This window comes from Macaca mulatta, chromosome 20 (assembly GCF_049350105.2).
Source record: "Macaca mulatta isolate MMU2019108-1 chromosome 20, T2T-MMU8v2.0, whole genome shotgun sequence".
In the NCBI taxonomy this organism is placed as follows: domain Eukaryota; kingdom Metazoa; phylum Chordata; class Mammalia; order Primates; family Cercopithecidae; genus Macaca; species Macaca mulatta.
Window position 1 is genome coordinate 76,693,103 of NC_133425.1, and position 17,375 is coordinate 76,710,477.

Sequence of the window (17,375 nt, forward strand, 5' to 3'; positions counted from 1 at the left end):
GGGCGGGGAGCGACGGTGCGGGGGCGTCGCGGAGAAATGACTTCATGACGCGGCTTCTTAAAGGCGCCGGCCCAGCGCGCCGCGGATGGCACAGGCGCGTTCCGGGGGCTCCAGCTTCTGTTCAGAGCGCGGAGAGCCGGGCCGGGCGGGCGCGCGCGCGGGACTCGGCGGCTCGAGTGGTCCGGCCGGGCGGTGTCGGGAGCCGGACCCGCTGGCAGAGGAGCGGGCGCCGCGATGGCTGAGGGCAGTGCCGTGTCTGACCCTCAGCACGCCGCGCGTCTGCTGCGAGCGCTCAGCTCTTTCCGTGAGGAGTCCCGCTTCTGCGACGCGCACCTGGTCCTCGACGGGGAGGAGATCCCGGTGCAGAAGAACATCCTGGCGGCGGCCAGTCCCTATATCAGGTGGGGAGGGGGCCGCGGCGGGCGGGCGGGTGCGGCGTTGCTGCCCGGAGCCGGAGGCGGGGCGGCCGGGCCGGGCGTGGCCCCCAGACCCTGTCTCCTGTCCCCGGCGCAGGGGTCCCCGCGTCACTGTTGGCGTGGCTTCCCTCCCGGCACGCGCCGGAACCCGGCCCCGCTGACCGCGTCCCCCGGGCGGCCTCTGTGCCTTCCGGGCCCGCGCTCCCCATGGGACCCCCGCGCCCCTCGGAGTTGTCCCCGGACCCAGGCCGCGATCCCCCGCCCTGTCCCTCCCGGTTCCCAATGCGCCAGCGGGCGCCCGGCCTCGGAGACCCGGAAGCCCCCAGATCCCGTCCTGGGCCGGCCGGGACCCGCACCTGCGAGCTGGGCGAGGCAGCCCTGGGGAAGAGTCGCCCCCTCGCCCTGGCCGGGCCCGCGGTCCCAGCTGAAGTTCGCCGGCCGGTCGCCTCCGAATTCACGCTCGGGGGCTGGGCCGGCGCCGCCAACCCGGCCGGGAGCGCCCTGCCCGCTGGGAGGCCGGACCGACAGCGCCTCGCGGGGTGCTGGCAGAGAAAACCCTCTCGAAGTTCTCCTTGGGTTGGTAGTCAGATCCCCCGGGCGAAATTCTTCTCCTTGCCAAACGTGTCTTTTCCGCTCCTTTCTGGTAACTGTTTAAAAGAAGAGTTACACGTTGAAGTAAACTGTGGCGAATTCTCAGGATGCTGTTACAACCCGAGGACCGTGAGAGCCTTGCGACTAAGGGCATTTTAATACTTTAGTAAAGCAAAACTTAACCTGATTTGCCAATTCAACTAACCAGGTTAATTAAAAGGTTGATAAGACAGTGCTTATACAAGTATATCAGATCTTGCAGAAGGCTATCTTTTCTTTTAGCAACCTTCTTGCAAACTAGGTTGCTGTTTTAATAAAAGGGAAGGGGGGAATGCTAAAAACTGGAGAAACTGCCCAGTAAGCTGGTTAAATATAGGCTAATGGTAGAGAATATCACTACAATTGACAGGTCAGAAAAAGCAAAATGATGTGTATTCTTAGCGCTTTGTCCCAGCAAAACCACCACAAACGCTGCACTTTAACCTTTGAACTGGGGAGACATTTGTGCTAACTTAGAAGCAGTTCAAGCGCTCTTGTAACTTCTGGTTTCTCCTGGATTTGTTTTATAAATCCATTTGCGCTCTTTGGCGGTGAGGGGTGTGGAGTGGTGGGGGGGCGGGAGTGGGGGCCGAGGTATCATCGTTAGTACAGAATTGGGATTGCTAATGTGACAGACAGCTTCTAGCTGGCAGTTCAGAGGTTTGAGCAACCAATCTCAAATTGGAATCAGCAGGCCATCTTCCCTGTTTGGGAAAATGCTGAAGAAAACTACTTTAGATGCGTTATTGTTACAGTTCTTTAAATGGCATCCGTTTGGCTTAAAAGAAGTACATTGCAAATCGCCTTGTCCTTGCTTGCTATCCTTGTTCATTTTTCTCCGTAGCACTTACCACTATGATGTACCCCGTATTTTACACATTTACGTTGATGGTCTTTCCCAACCACAGTGTGAGCTCTATGAGGTCGTGGTGTTTTGTTTTGTTTTTTGAAACGGCGTTTCATTCTTTCGCCCAGGCTGGAGTGCGGTGGTGTGATCTCGGCTCACTGCAACCTCCGCCTTCCAGTTTCAAGCGATTCTCCTGCCTCAGCCTCCCAAGTAGCTGGGATTATAAACACCCACTACCACGCCCGGATAATTTTTGTATTTTTAGTAGAGACGGGGTTTTACCATGTTGGCCAGTCTGGTCTCGAACTCCTGACCTCGTGATCTGCCCTCCTCGGCCTTCCAAAGTGCTGGGATTACAGGCGTGAGCCATGGCACCCGGCGGTGTTTTCTTTTATCCACTGCTTTACTCTTTGCACCCAGAAAGAACAGTGCCTATCAGTTAATGTATTGAATGAATGACTGCCTTTCTTTCTACCACAGCAAATTCGGACATTAGCAAATTGACTCCATTACATTTTCATAGTAGATAGACACTGAGTTATACCTAATTGAGAAACGCACTGGGTTCAGAGTTTGAAGACCAGCTTTGTGCTTCCAGCTTTTACTCATGTTAGCTGTGAGTTGCTGGTAGATGACAAGGCTTCAGCTCACTAATCTGATGAGTGAGGGATAAAAATGAGTCTTCTCATTTAATCACTGACCCACCTGTGAAGAAATATGTAATAGTGTTTTGACACATCATAGGTCTGTTCCCAGGTTTTCAAAGGTAGTACCCATTGAATTAGGAAGTATCTCTAGTCCAGTTCTTTCACTTTCTAAATAAGAAAATAGGGGCTCAGTGGACTTTAGTGACTTGTGTTATGAGGTTATTAGTACTTAATGGTTGAACTAGGATTAGACTCCGAATTAATTGCACCTAGCCTTCTAACTACTCTTACCCTACCAAGTTAGAGCATCACTTGTATTTCACTGTTCTCTCTGTGTAAACTCTGTTAGCTGGCTTACAGTATCTTATAATTAAAATGCTTATCAAGCACTTTTATATACTGTCTCATTTTGGTTTCCATTTTCAACCATCTTTAAAGGCAAGGCAGATTTTTTTTTTACATTTTGTAGGTAAACATGAATCAGTCAATACGTGTTTCATCAGTGACAGATTAATTGCTTAAAGTTTATTTGGCTTTTGAAGTGATAGAATGTCTTGAGATTTTTAAAAAATTATCAATTTCAAAGCTGTTTCATAGTAATTTGATGAATCTGTATTACTGACTAGAAATAAATTTGTTAATTTTTTATTTTTACTGGTAATTTTAATACCAGTAATATTAGGCTTTTATAATGTATTTGTTTTGTTTGAATAGCCCTTTAGAGAATTATATTGAAACAAAATGTATATATGTATTCTAGAACTTGATGTTTCTTATCTTTCCCTTTTGAAACTTAAGCATTTAGATCTGTGATGTCATTAATCTGTGAATTGGATGTTCAAAAGTTCGGTGATCTCTGAAGTTTTATGAAATTCTGATTTTGTTTAATGTCTGTGTTTGGCCTAGTGTTGGTAACTGACATAAGTGCTGGTGTGATTCTATGGTTTAGAAGCAATGTTATGACCTGGCATGGTAGCTCACACCTGTAATCCTAGCATTATGAGAGGTGGAGGTGGGAGGATCATTTGAGGCCAGGAGTTCCAGACTAGCCTGGGCAACATAGACCCAGTGTGTACAGTAATAAATCATATACATAAAAAAATAGGAGCAGTATTATCTGTTGCTTAATATGTGCCCAACGAAGGGAGCCAGTCCAACTCTGTCACACTGGGAATTAAAGTAACTTTGTTTGGCATACTATCTACTTAATATGGAAAAGTCTTTTGACTTACTGGTTTAATCTTTTACTCTACTTTATCTTTGATCTAGCTTTTGTTTTTCCTGCTGACTCCCTCAACAATCATACCATATTAGAAAGATTTTAAATATAAAAGGAAAAAGCCAGAAAACTCAACTTTGGCAGTACACCCTCATGATCAGCTCACAGAGGACTGGCATTCCCAGGTTATGTAGAGAGCATGTGTCATGCAGCCCTAGGGTGCAGCTGCTCCAGGAAGGAGGCAGTACCTCCTGGGGTCCCTCAGCTCAGTAAATGGCATGCATGCCCCTTTCCCAGCATGCTCCTTTCCCAAAGCTTTTCCTCCTTTTGGTTCCTGGGTGAGATTTTCTCTTTGGTTTGTTGGGGAAACTAAACCAAAAGTAGTTGACAGGCTGGGCACAGTGGCTCATGGCTGTAATTACAGCACTTTGGGAGGCTAAGGCAGGAGGATCCCTTGACCCCAGGAGTTCCAGGATGCAGTGAGTTATGACTGCCACTGCACTGCAGCGTGTCTGGGCGACAGAGTGAGACCCTGTCTCTTAGGTTAAAAAAAAAAAAAGTAGCTAACAACCTTTATAAGAATGGCAAAACTGAATTCGTAGTCATAAGCACCCACAGAGTCTTTCCTTTCTCAGCAACTCTGAGACCTTCCGGGGAAAGCTCCCTGGCGCTTGCAGGAAATTTATTTTTCTTTTGAGTATTACAGTTTGCTCTGCTTCATGTCTGAGGCTCTTCCGATTCTGGCACAGTCCCATTGATCTGATGCAAAGTTCAGACCCATTTCTCTCCAGAGCTGTGGTTCTTGGGGAGTAATGTGTGTGAAAAGGATTTGAAAGTGAACTGCTATGACATTGTGGTGGCTCTGTACAGGTTCCCAGTCCTGTGGTCACTTGTAAAATTTAGGGTTTTCTTGAAACCTATTGCAACAAAAGTTTGTTTAGCTTTCAGTCCTGGAGAGAAAAAGAAAAAAAGATTCCTAAGATTTTTAGATCCTATGATGAGTCAGCTAAGAATGTAAATGGCTTTTTTTCCCCCTCTTATTTTTTGAGGTCTAGTGAGGATAGAGTGAGACGTTGGGCCTCAAATCCAGCCTAGGTCATCGTGAGCAAATTTTCTGGGCTCTAGCTTCCTTATCTGTCAATTGAGGTGGTTGGGCTACATGGACAGCAAATCCCCTTTAAGTCTAAGTTATGTAGCTCTGTGCTATTTTTGTTTTGCCTCTCGTGTATGTGTTGTGAGGAGGAGGACCTGTTTCTGTTTTTATAGCTTTATTGTATCATTTAAAGTTTTGTTTTATGTTAATGTTAAAGCATTTCTCTTCCCCTGTCATATAGAACTTTATTGGGTATTCCGTTGTATAAATCCAGGCCTGTAGAGTTGTATCGCAACAAGCATTTGTTTTATGCTGTTAATCTGAGTATGTTCCAAGGCTTAATTATTGATGAGCCTGTTTTGCCATTTAAATATGAAGTTTGACTCATAGATGATGCTGATGAAACTACTTAAGGAAACCAATATGATCTCTGTAGGAGGTCCAAGTTTCATAGTAACATGGACATTATTATTATTATTATTTTGAATATCTGAAACATACCCTGTAGTTTAATGTCACATGGGCACTAAAGTCCATGAGTACTATGTGGTGTGTGCAGAGGCTGCTTTTCATTCCCAGTTTACTTTTCTTGATTAATTTATATGAATAACTGCACAGCCTCTTTTTAGATTCTTTGCTTCCCTGTTAATGCTGAAAATACACTACCGAGGCAGCAGCATCTACTAAGCGTTCCCTGGTAATGAAAGTCTGGCTGTGAAGCAAAGTGATTTCGCAGTAATGCTCAGTTAATAATGTTTTGCTTACTTTACAATATTTTCATAATCTTTTCTCCGCTTGTGCTTCGAGTTGATAGTCTTCCATAGCAGCTCCCGAATGATTGTTATAAGGATCTTGAATAGTGATTGTAGCCTATGAAGTTTCTTAGTGCTCAGGGGTTAGAAGCTCCAATTTCTGAGTCTCTTTTCAAATCCTGAGCCCTCTTAAAATCAAATTGACATTACCTATTTCTTGTACTCTTACGGTGATGGAAAATAAGCTGGGCCTGAGTCTCTTTTAAGGGATCTAGACTTCGTTTTTATCTACTTATTATAAGGCATTCCTAACAACTACTCAGAAGATGAAATTTGTCCAGAAGGTCTTGATAGTTAAATGGTTCTCAATGATTTTCCTTTTCTTTTTTTCCTTTTTTCTTTTTTGTAATCACAACCTTGTTTGATTAAACCCTATTCTTACTGAGTTTTTCAAAAGTGATAATAACTATGTTCAGTTTCAGAAGATCAAAGACATATTTTATCCAGGCTTCTAAGGAAACTGAGCACTTGTAAATTTCAGTTTAACACAGATTACTCATGTCAGTTTAAAGATGTTTGTTTATTTTATATAACACAGTGGTTGTCACTATTGGTAGTAGTAGATGTTCTAATTGTGGGAGGTTTTTGGAAGGTTTCAAATGATGAAACAAATCAATAAAATTCTTGTTAGACTAATGACTCTAGCATAAAGGGAAGTGTGGGGTGTTCAGATTTATCATAGAACTTTCCCGAGGATTGTTACTGTGAGTAATAGTAATGTAATAGAAGTAAAACCTAGCTCTGGTTAATTTCTCTAGTGGGTAAGTCCTCACTCGTTTACCTATACTGTTTTTACTTCTGCCTCTTATTATAGTTTGCATTTTCTCCTGTGACGTCTCCTTCAATGTTCTTAAATTAGTTTTTGTTATATAATTTAGGATTGAAGTAAAATGCTCTTCCACATAGAAATTCTGGTTCCTGGCCGGGCGCGGTGGCTCAAGCCTGTAATCCCAGCACTTTGGGAGGCTGAGGCGGGCGGATCACGAGGTCAGGAGATCGAGACCATCCTGGCTGACACGGTGAAACCCCGTCTCTACTAAAAAATACAAAAAACTAGCCGGGCGAGGTGACGGGCGCCTGTAGTCCCAGCTACTGGGGAGGCTGAGGCAGGAGAATGGCGTGAACCCGGGAGGCGGAGCTTGCAGTGAGCTGAGATCCGGCCACTGCACTCCAGCCTGGGCGGCAGAGCAAGACTCCGTCTCAAAAAAAAAAAAAAAAAAAAAGAAAGAAATTCTGGTTCCTTAGGATTTATATTTGGATGATATAGACTAAGCATCCAGTTTATAAAACCGCCTTATCCATTGTTTAAAGTGTTAACGAGTTCTTATGATATCAAAGTGGGACTTAAAATCTATTTATAATTTGTAAAGAAAACATAATTAGGACAAATAAGGGTTCCTTTGGCCTATGAGTGCCATGCAGTAAGTTCTTCACAGGGTTGCATCATCCTTCTGAAAGATACAAGACTATCATTTTGTGTACTAAAGCTGTAATATAAATGAATGATTTGTGAGTTTGAATTCTGGATTAAGGGTGGAGATGCGGGGGTGTGGGGTGTGACAAGTGGCAGACTATGGTTGCGACCTTGCATTTGAGTGCTTCCCGTGGGTTCTCTGCCTCCTAAGCCACAATGAATCCAAAGAAGGAAGAAAATCAAAGGCTCAGGTAAAGGTGGCAGCTCTGGCTCTGTGGAGCATAAAGATTCTATGTGCATCTAGATGCCTGGACACTCTGCCAGAGTTCCTGATCCTGGTGCTCGGAAAAGCAGAGTTAAATCATCTTCCTAAGTACTTAGGGCCAAAGAGTGACTTAGCCATAGAATGATGGTCAGATGTTTGCTGCATCCATTTCTCTCTGGGAATAAATGGTGAATGCCCTAATTTCTCATAAAATTGTTACAGAAATACTGCGAAATAGAAATACGTAGTGCTTTGCCATTTGCTATTATAGTGAAGGGATTTGGACTTTTCCTCTGTTCAAATAAATTAGAAAAATGGGATACTTAGGGAAAATAAGATATTGGCGAAATGTTTTGTTAGTTATCTCCAGTGTTCACCACATACACAGGAGATAAGACATCTTAGCAGCGGGTAGGTACCAGCAAGATGATGGCAACCAACTGGCAAGGCCACTGCCCTCCATTTCAGTAGAGTAAAGCCTAGAGGGCTTTCTGCCAGTAAAGCCCTAGATATGCCAATGCATATCATAAATGGAAGATGGGAGGACTAGTTTTTAAAAGGTGACTGTTAAATAATGGAATATAGACCAATTAAATATCTTTGGGGTTTTTTTGAAGTTGAGTTTTTATAGAAACTTAAATGTATATTTTTGCTCGTAGATATTTTGTGGTTCTCTCAACTACAAAGTGTTTCTGTTTTTAAGAACAATTTTAAAGACCATTTGATGCTTGTGATTTTTATGGTAACATATTAATATGAGTAGATATATTTTGAAACGTAGTTTTATGGTCATATTAGCATTCATCAGTAACAACTGCGTACGCCTCTGAATAATATTAAATTGTTTAATTACTGAGCTCAAAATATTTGCACTTTTGTTACTTAAATTGTTTATATTGATCAGTCCCTGAATTGTAAGACACTTCATACTGAAACCTCACATTTAGGCTGTGAGTTTGATATGAGTCTTCTAACCCACAGAGAACATTCGCTAGAAGTGAAGCCAGAAGTTTAAGGACAGTGGGATTTTGAAGGACGATGAAAATCCTTAGAAAGGCCCCTGATATTCGTGTTTGCCATTCTCCTCTCCATGCCACAGCGCCTAGTCTACTTCAGTGATGGAGCTAGAAGCCAGCAGGACCCATTGGCTAATTATATAGTCTTCCATTTGGTTAGTCAAGGGAATAGTTTCCCACAACTTCTAGCTTCTCTTCCTTACATGAAAGTTGGTACAGGGATTTGACACTTACTATAACAGATGAGAGACTTCTCTCGGGATTTTTGGTGGGTTGGTTTGTTCTTCTGCTTGGGCTCCTTAACAGCTACTGTCTTGTGCTACCAAAGCTATCAACTTTATTTCCCGCCTAAAAATTGTAACCCCAGCTGTTGGTAGGAAAGGAATGGACATCTCATTTTTATCACCCGCTGAGTGGGGGGCGTGAGCAAAATAAGTTACCATTTCCTTTATTTACAGGCTTCTTTCATAGTGATTAGAAAAGGGGTTATGAAAATATTCACCGTCATCACAGGTCTTGGGACATCCTTAAGAAATGTCCTCAGTGCCTTAACCCATATGCTGTGGGGATGTGTTTACCAACAGTAGATTACAGTTCAAGAATTAGCATTGTCTAAGCTTACTGAGATATACTGTGCATTGTTTCTTCACAGTAAAGGGGCCTTATATATAATTAGGGTGTTGTTTAGGGAGTTGATTACAGGTGTAGTCGTTCAACACATGCAGAGGAGATAACTGGAGACATCTCAGCAGTGGCTGTGTACTAGCAAGATAGCAGCAACCAACTGGCAAGGCCACTGCCCTCCTGGAGCCTCCATTTCAGTCACTTACAGAGGATTGCGCCTTCCGGGATTCCATCCTCTTGTACTGCCTGCCACTGGAGCATGTATTCAGTGATCTCCCACAAAGAGTATCAAAACTAACACAGTATGTGGAGACCTATGTCAGTCTATTTATTTTTCTATCTCTGTGGGGCCGGAGAAGGAAATAAACATAAAACTAAAGATTTAAAGATTATGTTCGATTGCACTTATTTTTTTTTAGAACATCCCTGTGTTATGGGTAGTTTCAGAATCTCAAAAATGAGCAGAGAATAGATTTGCTGTGTTTATCAGAGTAGATACTTCTGATAGTCTGCCCTAAAAGAATTTAATTGGCTGATTTGACCATTTACTATTATAGTAGTTACCGCAATTAATCACATTTACAGAAACGACTTTCTTTAAGTAGAGAACATCAGTTCTTGGCTAAGCCTCTCTAATAAGCTCATTTGTTCATTGACCTTTCTAGATGGGGTGCCAGCATCCATGGGGGCTACCTGGGAAGGTGAGTGGTAAAGAGATCTAATTACAAAGCCATATGAGTGCACTGAAGGAAGTCCACAGAGGATGGGCATGGCTGCCGCTGTGGCCTGGGTGACGGGATCCCTGCTCCGAGGTGGTGCCATTGAAGCTGAGATCTGAGGAAGGAAGAGGCCTAGGCACGAGAAGAGCAGGGGGAGGCACCAGGACCAGGGGTGGCACCAGGACCAGGTCAGGCCTCTCTGGGAACAGAGCATCACATACCTGGGAGTGGTGAGGAAAGGGTGGGATGGCATCGACACAGATGAGAGGCTGGGAAGGCCTGTGGTCCCTGAGTTAGAGCTGGCATTTAGACTGCTTCCAAAGAAGATGAAACTTCTGCTGCCGTGTGGAGCTGGCTGGGGAGGTGGTGGGGTGTGAGAAAGGGACAAAAATGCAATTTATGGCATAGTTGAGTCTGATAGAGAATTTAGGCTTTTTCTAAATCCAGGGGCTATGGATGGGCAGTGATGTATTCTAAAAGAGGAATATAGCATCTTGTTTGTACATTGTTTTAAAGTCACTCCAATGTATTGCTGCTGGGTGTGCTCTATAAAAGCCAAGAGTGGAATCAGTGGCCATTTCAGCGGGCACTGCAGTTGTTCAGATGGAAAGTGGGATGGCCTAGGCCAGGGTTTGGCAGTGGAGGTGGACACAGCAGCTGGATTACAGACATTTGGCACCAAGACATGTTGGTGAGGAAAAGGGCAGACCAGGGATGGCTCACAGCCAAGGATGGCTCCCAGGCATGCTGTCGCCTTCTTCATCGTCACCAACAGATGATGTTCATCACACTTACTGTGGGCATTAAAGTCAGGACAGTGTAGAAAGATTAGTGAAATACAGAGTCTGCTCTCAAGTTTTACAGCTTAGTTGTGAAAAAACAGAGTATAGAACAAAAGCTATTTTAATTATACAGATACTTCTAGCTGTAGGAATTGTGAAGGGAAGAACTACTTGGACGATCACATATGGAGGAAATGGTATTTGAACACAGCCTTGGAGAGGATGAGTAGGAGTAGGGTGGGTGAAAGGGGACAGCAGGGCCATTGAGGCAGAACAAAGGATAAATGTAGGAACATCAGGCACATGTTCAGGGTAGTGAATAGAAACAGTGGCTGGGAGGAAGGTAAGACATATTCTAGCATGCCGGGTTATTGGTTTAGATTTTTACTTTATCATCAGTTGGTGATCATGAAAGACTAGTACTATGCTGAAGCCCTACTTTAAGAAGGTATTTAGTTGCTGTGTATCTACAGGACCAGGAAGGGATGAACATGGAGCTACTAGACCGATTGAGAGCAGCACACTGGGACAGTGTCCTAGGCACCAAGGTGGCAGTGGGTCTCCAGAATTAGGGAGGAAATCAACTGAATGCTAATTGAACATGAGAACTAAGAATGAAGAAAAAAGAGACAACAGGTTTTGAGCCTGGCTGCCTAGGGAAAGTCGCAGAGATAACAGTCTGTCTTAGATGTGTTGAATTTGAGTTAACATTGCTGTTTAAACACCTTAATTATATTCTTCTAGTCCTTGACAGCTCTGCAGAGTACTTCACCTGTCTGTGAATGTGTTTTGCTTTCTGCATGTGTTTCTTGTCTCTCTGCCTTCCTTGACTTCCTACTCTTGCTTGGCAGATAATTTCATATTCATCCTTCAAGGCCCGGTTCAAGTATCTCTTTCTCTGTAAGATTTTTCCAACTCTGCCAAATAATCACTCCCTCCAGCAGGCTCCTTTAGTTCATGGTGTGTGCCTCCAGCAAGGCGTGCATCATTGCCTTTCATTTAGTGTGGAAAACCAGTAGACATATGGACTGGGTAATTTTCAAGCCCATCATCTTTTATGCCCAGGGCCTGGGGCACTCAGTCCGTAAGCAGAACTTTCATATGTAAGATAATTGAGTTGGCCGGTCGCCGTGGCTGACGCCTATAATCCCAGCACTTTGGGAGGCCAAGGCGGGCGGATCACCTGAGGTCAGGAGTTCGAGACCAGCCTGACCAACATGGAGAAACACCATCTCTACTAAAAATACAAAAAAGAAATTAGCCGGGCGTGGTGGCACATGCCTGTAATCCCAGCTACTCGGGAGGCTGAGGCAGGAGAAGTGTTTGAACCCGGGAGGCGGAGGTTGCAGTGAGCCGAGATCGCACTGTTGCATTCTAGCCTGGGCAACAAGAGTGAAACTCCGTCTCAAAAAAAAAAAAAAAGATAATTGAGTTGTCTGTGATACGTATGTAGAGTCAGCATTGCTTAATGGCACCAATACATTCTGAGAAATACATCATGGGGCAATTTTGTCACTGTTCGAACATCACAGAGTGTACAAACCTAGAGGGCATAGCCTACTACATGCCTGGACTATCTGGTGTAGTCTGTTGCTCCCAGGCCACAGACCTATACAGCATATGACTGTACTGAACACTGTAGGCAGTTTTAACACAGCAGTAAGTATATTTTGTGTATCTAAACATAGAAAAACCACAGTAAAAATACGGCACGATAATCTTACGGGTCCACTGTTGTATATGCTATCCATCAGGGACTGAAACGTCATTACATGGTGCATGACTGTCCTGCCGAAAAAAGTAAAAGGTCAGAGTTCAGGATGCTGAATATACTACTTCCAAGTAAAGTTGAACTTTCTGCCATAACATTTTAGTATGTAGCTGAATACGTTTGTGGGGTAGGGCAAAGGGACAGAATAAACCGTTTTACAACAGAGTTTAGAGTCTTAATTCTGGACTGTTTTGGATGGCATGGTCAGCTCCCACGATTGCAATTTCTGATGCCAAGAAAGCTGCGAGAAGAAGAGACCGAATTCTTTATTCAGAAAGAGTAGCTCCGATGAGAGAGCGTTTTGTCTCAACATGACTAAAGAATTAATTGAGAAGCATTCATTTCCTTGACAACATTTTGGAAGGCATTTTCAGCTTCAAGTTGTTTGGAGAAGTTATAGCAGTGGATTATAAATTAAGGAGGCGCCAGAAGCAAAAAGGTGGTTTTCAGACGGAGCTTAAAGATGCTAACGGGAAGTTCATCCTGGAGCTGCCTCTCTTTTATTAAAGGGAACTGGAGGGGTGTGTTGGGGGCTGTAGTTTTTGTTTCCCCTACGCCCACTATCTGCTTTCTAAAAAAGGAAAAAGGAGGCAGTCTCTTAACACTCACTTAATGCCTCGGTTTGAACTACACAAAAAGGACGAGTACAAAGACAATGATAAATTCACATGAATTCTGCCTTCCTTTTGGATTCATTTAGGAGGTCTACTTTCTTCGAAAAGGCACAACATTTTATCTTCCTTGTAACTCTCTACATTGGGCAAGAGAAAATGGAAAGTGAGTAGAAACGTGAACTCACTTCTGAAATATGGAGCTCTTATGGTATCTAAAGTGCTGCTTGTGTACTGTAGCAAAAAAAAAAAAAAGATGAGCCTGTTTTTAATTAGATAGGGGAGACTTATAAGAGTACCCCCCAGAGTGAAGGGGCTTGTTCTTGAGATGCTCATTTGCATGGGGTCTTAAGGTTAGGTAGAAAGAGCCTCTGAATAGCCTCTGAAATAGAACACCAAAGTAGAAAATCTAGAACTATTTGACAGGTTGTGGCATGAATGCCTTTCTTTTATGTACCTTTCCAAAAGGTCAGGGTGTGACCAGAACAAGGAACCAGGCTTGTTTCATTCAAGCAGAATTTCTTGGCTTCACAAGTTGCTGCATCATCATTTTAATCGTCTTTGAACTCTTAAAATTTTAACATGCATTTTCAAAACTTGTCTTATAAGAGAAAAATTTTATTGACTGCTTCACTTTCAAAATTACATGAACTGGATTTACATTTTAAAAATCTATTTTATACACACAAAAAAATGGGAAATTACACTGGAGCTTAGTTTATGTTGCCCTCAATTTCTGAACAGTGTACTTAATGTATAGTTACAGTTGAAGTAGTTGAAATCTATATTTACATATTATTTACGGTTCATCTTTTTACTTGAATTCATTTTACATCTCTCTCGTATCTCAGTGTAATGCCCGTAGTTGTCATTTTTAATAGCTGTTATTATGTCATATTACTGTTTCATATTATATGCTTCAGAAATGTCATTCCATTTGCCATTTAATTTGTAGGGTTTTTTCCTTCTGAATCATGACACCATAAACAAATCAGAAAAAGAGTTTGGGTTCTTTTTGTATTTTTTGTGAGTACAGGTAAACCTACTTTGGAGACTATATCCCAGGTCTGAAGATAGAAACAGATTTGTTGTTTGTTACATGAAGCCAGGTTCCTGTCCAGGAAAACTGTCTTATCATATAAAGACCCTAACAGTGTGTGTCTTACTTATGTTTTTTTTTTTAGATCTGTCACCATTTTTTAAGATCTATCAGCATTACTTCATCACTTTTGGAAATGATTTCTCAAAAATTGTTATTTCACATATCTGTTAGACTGGATTTTTAAATGTTGTGTGTTTGCTATTGTAAAAACATTCAGAGCAGGGATTGGCAGACTTTTTCTCTGAAGGGTCAGAAATAATTTTGTGCTTTGCAAGCCCCGTGGTCTTGGTCACATATTCTTCTTTGTTTTTGTTTTAACATCCTTTTAAAAATATAACAACCATTTCTATCTCCATGGCTAAACAGGCAGCAGGTTGTAATTTGTCACCCTTTCATCTACAGTATTAGATTTTTTAAAATCTGGGCATAAAATCTTGTAACTCTGAAGATCATGTTTAAAACGCTAATTAGACCTAATGATGATTTATATGCCAGTCTTCTGTAGAGCAAAGATTGATAGTCAAGGCCTATCCTCCCTGACTCTCTCATCTCCTCTTCCTCCACCCTTTTTCTCCTGTTGTTTATTCTCTTCCTTCTCCTCTATATTTTTTCCTTCTCTCCTGGATTCTTTGCCCCAGCAGAAAAGTCTGCTCATCTTTCCCAATGCCTGGCATGTAGGAGATGTGCAAATGTTGAACAAACGCATCTGTTAAAAGCAAACAGAGGAAGCATAGATTCATTCAGGGCAACTGGAATCGGTGTTCCTGGGTTGCAGCCCTCAAATGTGGCCAGATAAACTCTCTACTTATATTGGAAAAAAAAGAAAAAAGCAAACATCCTCTTCTAACAAGTGCATAATTTCCCTGACCTTGCAGCCAGGCTTCTTGAAAGAATAATATCTCTATCTTGTGCACAGTCTCGGTTCCTGGTTTTTGTTCAATCTGCAGTTAGGCTTATGTCTTACGACTCCATTAAAACTGTTCTTTAAAAAATTACTATGTATAATTGCCAAATCAAGTGAAAACGTATTTATCTTGACCTGTCTGCTGTATTTATCACTGTTAGATCTTTTTATGAATACGTTTTGTTGATACTCAGTCTCTCAAGGCTTCTATGGCACCTTTTGTCCCATGTTGCCCACAGCTTGCTTTTCTAGCTCTCCTCCTCATCTGTTCCTATTCCTTGATTAGGCATAAGATTCCATCCTCACCCTGCACTCTCCCATGGTGATCTCATCCACCCCAGAGATGCTACTGCCTTGACCTGTCTCCTGAGCTCCACACCCGCTGATACCAAGCCCGCTACATGGCCACCTTAAACCCAGTCAGCCTAGCTCCCTTCCCCCGCCAGTGGGCTGTCCTCCATTGACTTTGTGGGTTAATATACTACCAGACTCCCCAGGAGAAATCTAGGAGGCAACAGAGATACCACCAGCTCCCTCACTCTCAGCATCTAATTGATGCCCATGCCTCTCGTTTCTACCTCTCACATCTCTGGAATCTGTCTCCTCTTCACCATTGCCACTGGCCCTGCCCATGCCCAAGTGCCAGCTTCCATCAGTTCTGACTTGTGGCAGGACCTCTCACTGGTCCGTCTGCCTCCCTGCTCAGCCCCCATCAGTCTCCACACTGCTGCCGCCAGAGTGGTGTTTCTAGAATGTAATTGGATAATGTTTAAAACTCTAATCTCCAGAGACGTGGCTGATTCAGTGCTGGGGCAGGAAAAAGACACAAAGAGGCTGGAGCATTTTGTGCCGGAAAGCACTGAGGAACTCAGAAGACAGAGGCTTTGTGCAGGGCACAGGAGCCACCCGGAAGGGACTCCCGGAGGCCAGTGCTTCAGCAATGTGAGCAAGAAAATAAATAACAATAGAACATTGCATTCTACTCCAGAGAATAAGATAAACACCCATGTGCCTGTGCATGGATAAATGAATAAATGGATGAATAAACTAATAAATGGAGGAGAGGAGATGGGTCTTTCTTATAAAAGAATTTCAATGTGTATATGTAGAGGGAATAGAGGATAGAAATCATCATTGAAGTACCACAGTTATTGTAGCAGACAAGATCTACTGATGGCTACAAAAAGGGTGAGATTTTGAGGAGAAAAAGATATTTATATATTCTCAAATTATCTCCTTTTGTATACTTATTACAAAGGGAAAAATTATAACTTAACAGTGGAGAAACCCGACAGGCACCACTTTAACCAAGTGACAAAGTTCAACATCACTAGTAACAAGACATAGCAATATCATGTTCTCCCTGATATGATACAGACAAGGATATAAGGTCATTTTTGTAGTGTGTCTGCTAAAAATGCATAACCTCAGTGGAATTATGAGAAGTTAAACAGAACAAGCATGGTGGCTCAAGCCTGTAATCCTGGCAGGTATGCGGCTGAAGCAGGAGGATTGCTGAAGCCCAGGAGTCTAGACCAACCTGGGTAACATAGCAAGACCCCATCTTTACAAAAACTTTAAAAATTAGTCAGGCATGGTGGCGCATACCTGTAGTCCCAGCTACTCAGAAGGCTGAGGGAGGAGGAGCACTTGAACCTGAAAGTTTGAGGCTGCAGTGAGCTGTGCTCGTATCACTGCACTCTACCCTGGGCAACAGAGACCATGTCTCCAAAAAAGAAGAAAGACAAATCCCAGTTGAGGAACGAGATGCGAAGTAATTGACCAGTGCACATCAAAGTGTTAAGGTCATCAAAGACAAGGAAGGAAGGACAAACTGTCACCAATTAGAGACATGACAGCTAACTGCAGGTTGGGACTAGATTGGATCCCAGAACAGAGAAAGGACACTGCGGGGGAGAAAGTGGTGATACTCGAATAAAGCATATAGTGTAATTAGTAGTTCTGTAACAATATTTATTTCTGAGTTTGGATAATTGTAGGGTGCGAAGGAACTCAGCACAATTTTTTAAAACTTTTTTTAGAATCTAAAATTGTTTCAAAATCAATAGGTGAAAAAAAGAAAACCAGATTCTGAAGGAGCGGCTCCATTTCCCTCAAGGCGAAGTCCAAGTTTGTTTGTGGGAAGTCCTTCAGGAACAGCTCTTCCCCACATCCCACCCTGTCCCCTCATACACATGGCTGCATTCCGCTTTCTAGCTTTGCCAAATTCCTTGCATTCTCTCATTCCTTTGTTGAAGTCGTATACAATATAGAGCAAATCTCTAAATTTAAAACGGTTTATTTGGGAAGCAACAATTACATTTTGGGACATATGCCCAGACTGGGTGGTCTTCAATATGTCAGAAGAACAAAGAGAAGACTGGGACATATTCTGAAAGAAAACCCTTGGAAGGCTGGGCGCGGTGGCTCATGCCTGTAATCCGAGCACTTTGGGAGGTCAAGGTGGGTGGATCACCTGAGGCGGGAGTTTGAGACCAGCCTG

At 43.0% G+C, this 17,375-nt stretch overlaps 1 protein-coding gene across 2 annotated transcripts in view; it reads left to right on the forward strand.

The window, feature by feature from the left end:
• The first annotated feature begins 87 nt into the window (after nt 1–87).
• GAN (gigaxonin) overlaps nt 88–17,375 on the forward strand; it is a 64,583-nt gene continuing 47,295 nt past the window's right edge. For both annotated transcript variants that reach the window (XM_077986947.1, XM_015126691.3), the window contains exon 1: nt 88–401. In XM_077986947.1, coding sequence (XP_077843073.1) covers nt 235–401 — 167 coding nt within the window. In that variant the 5' untranslated portion in view covers nt 88–234. The remainder of the gene's footprint in view (nt 402–17,375) is intronic.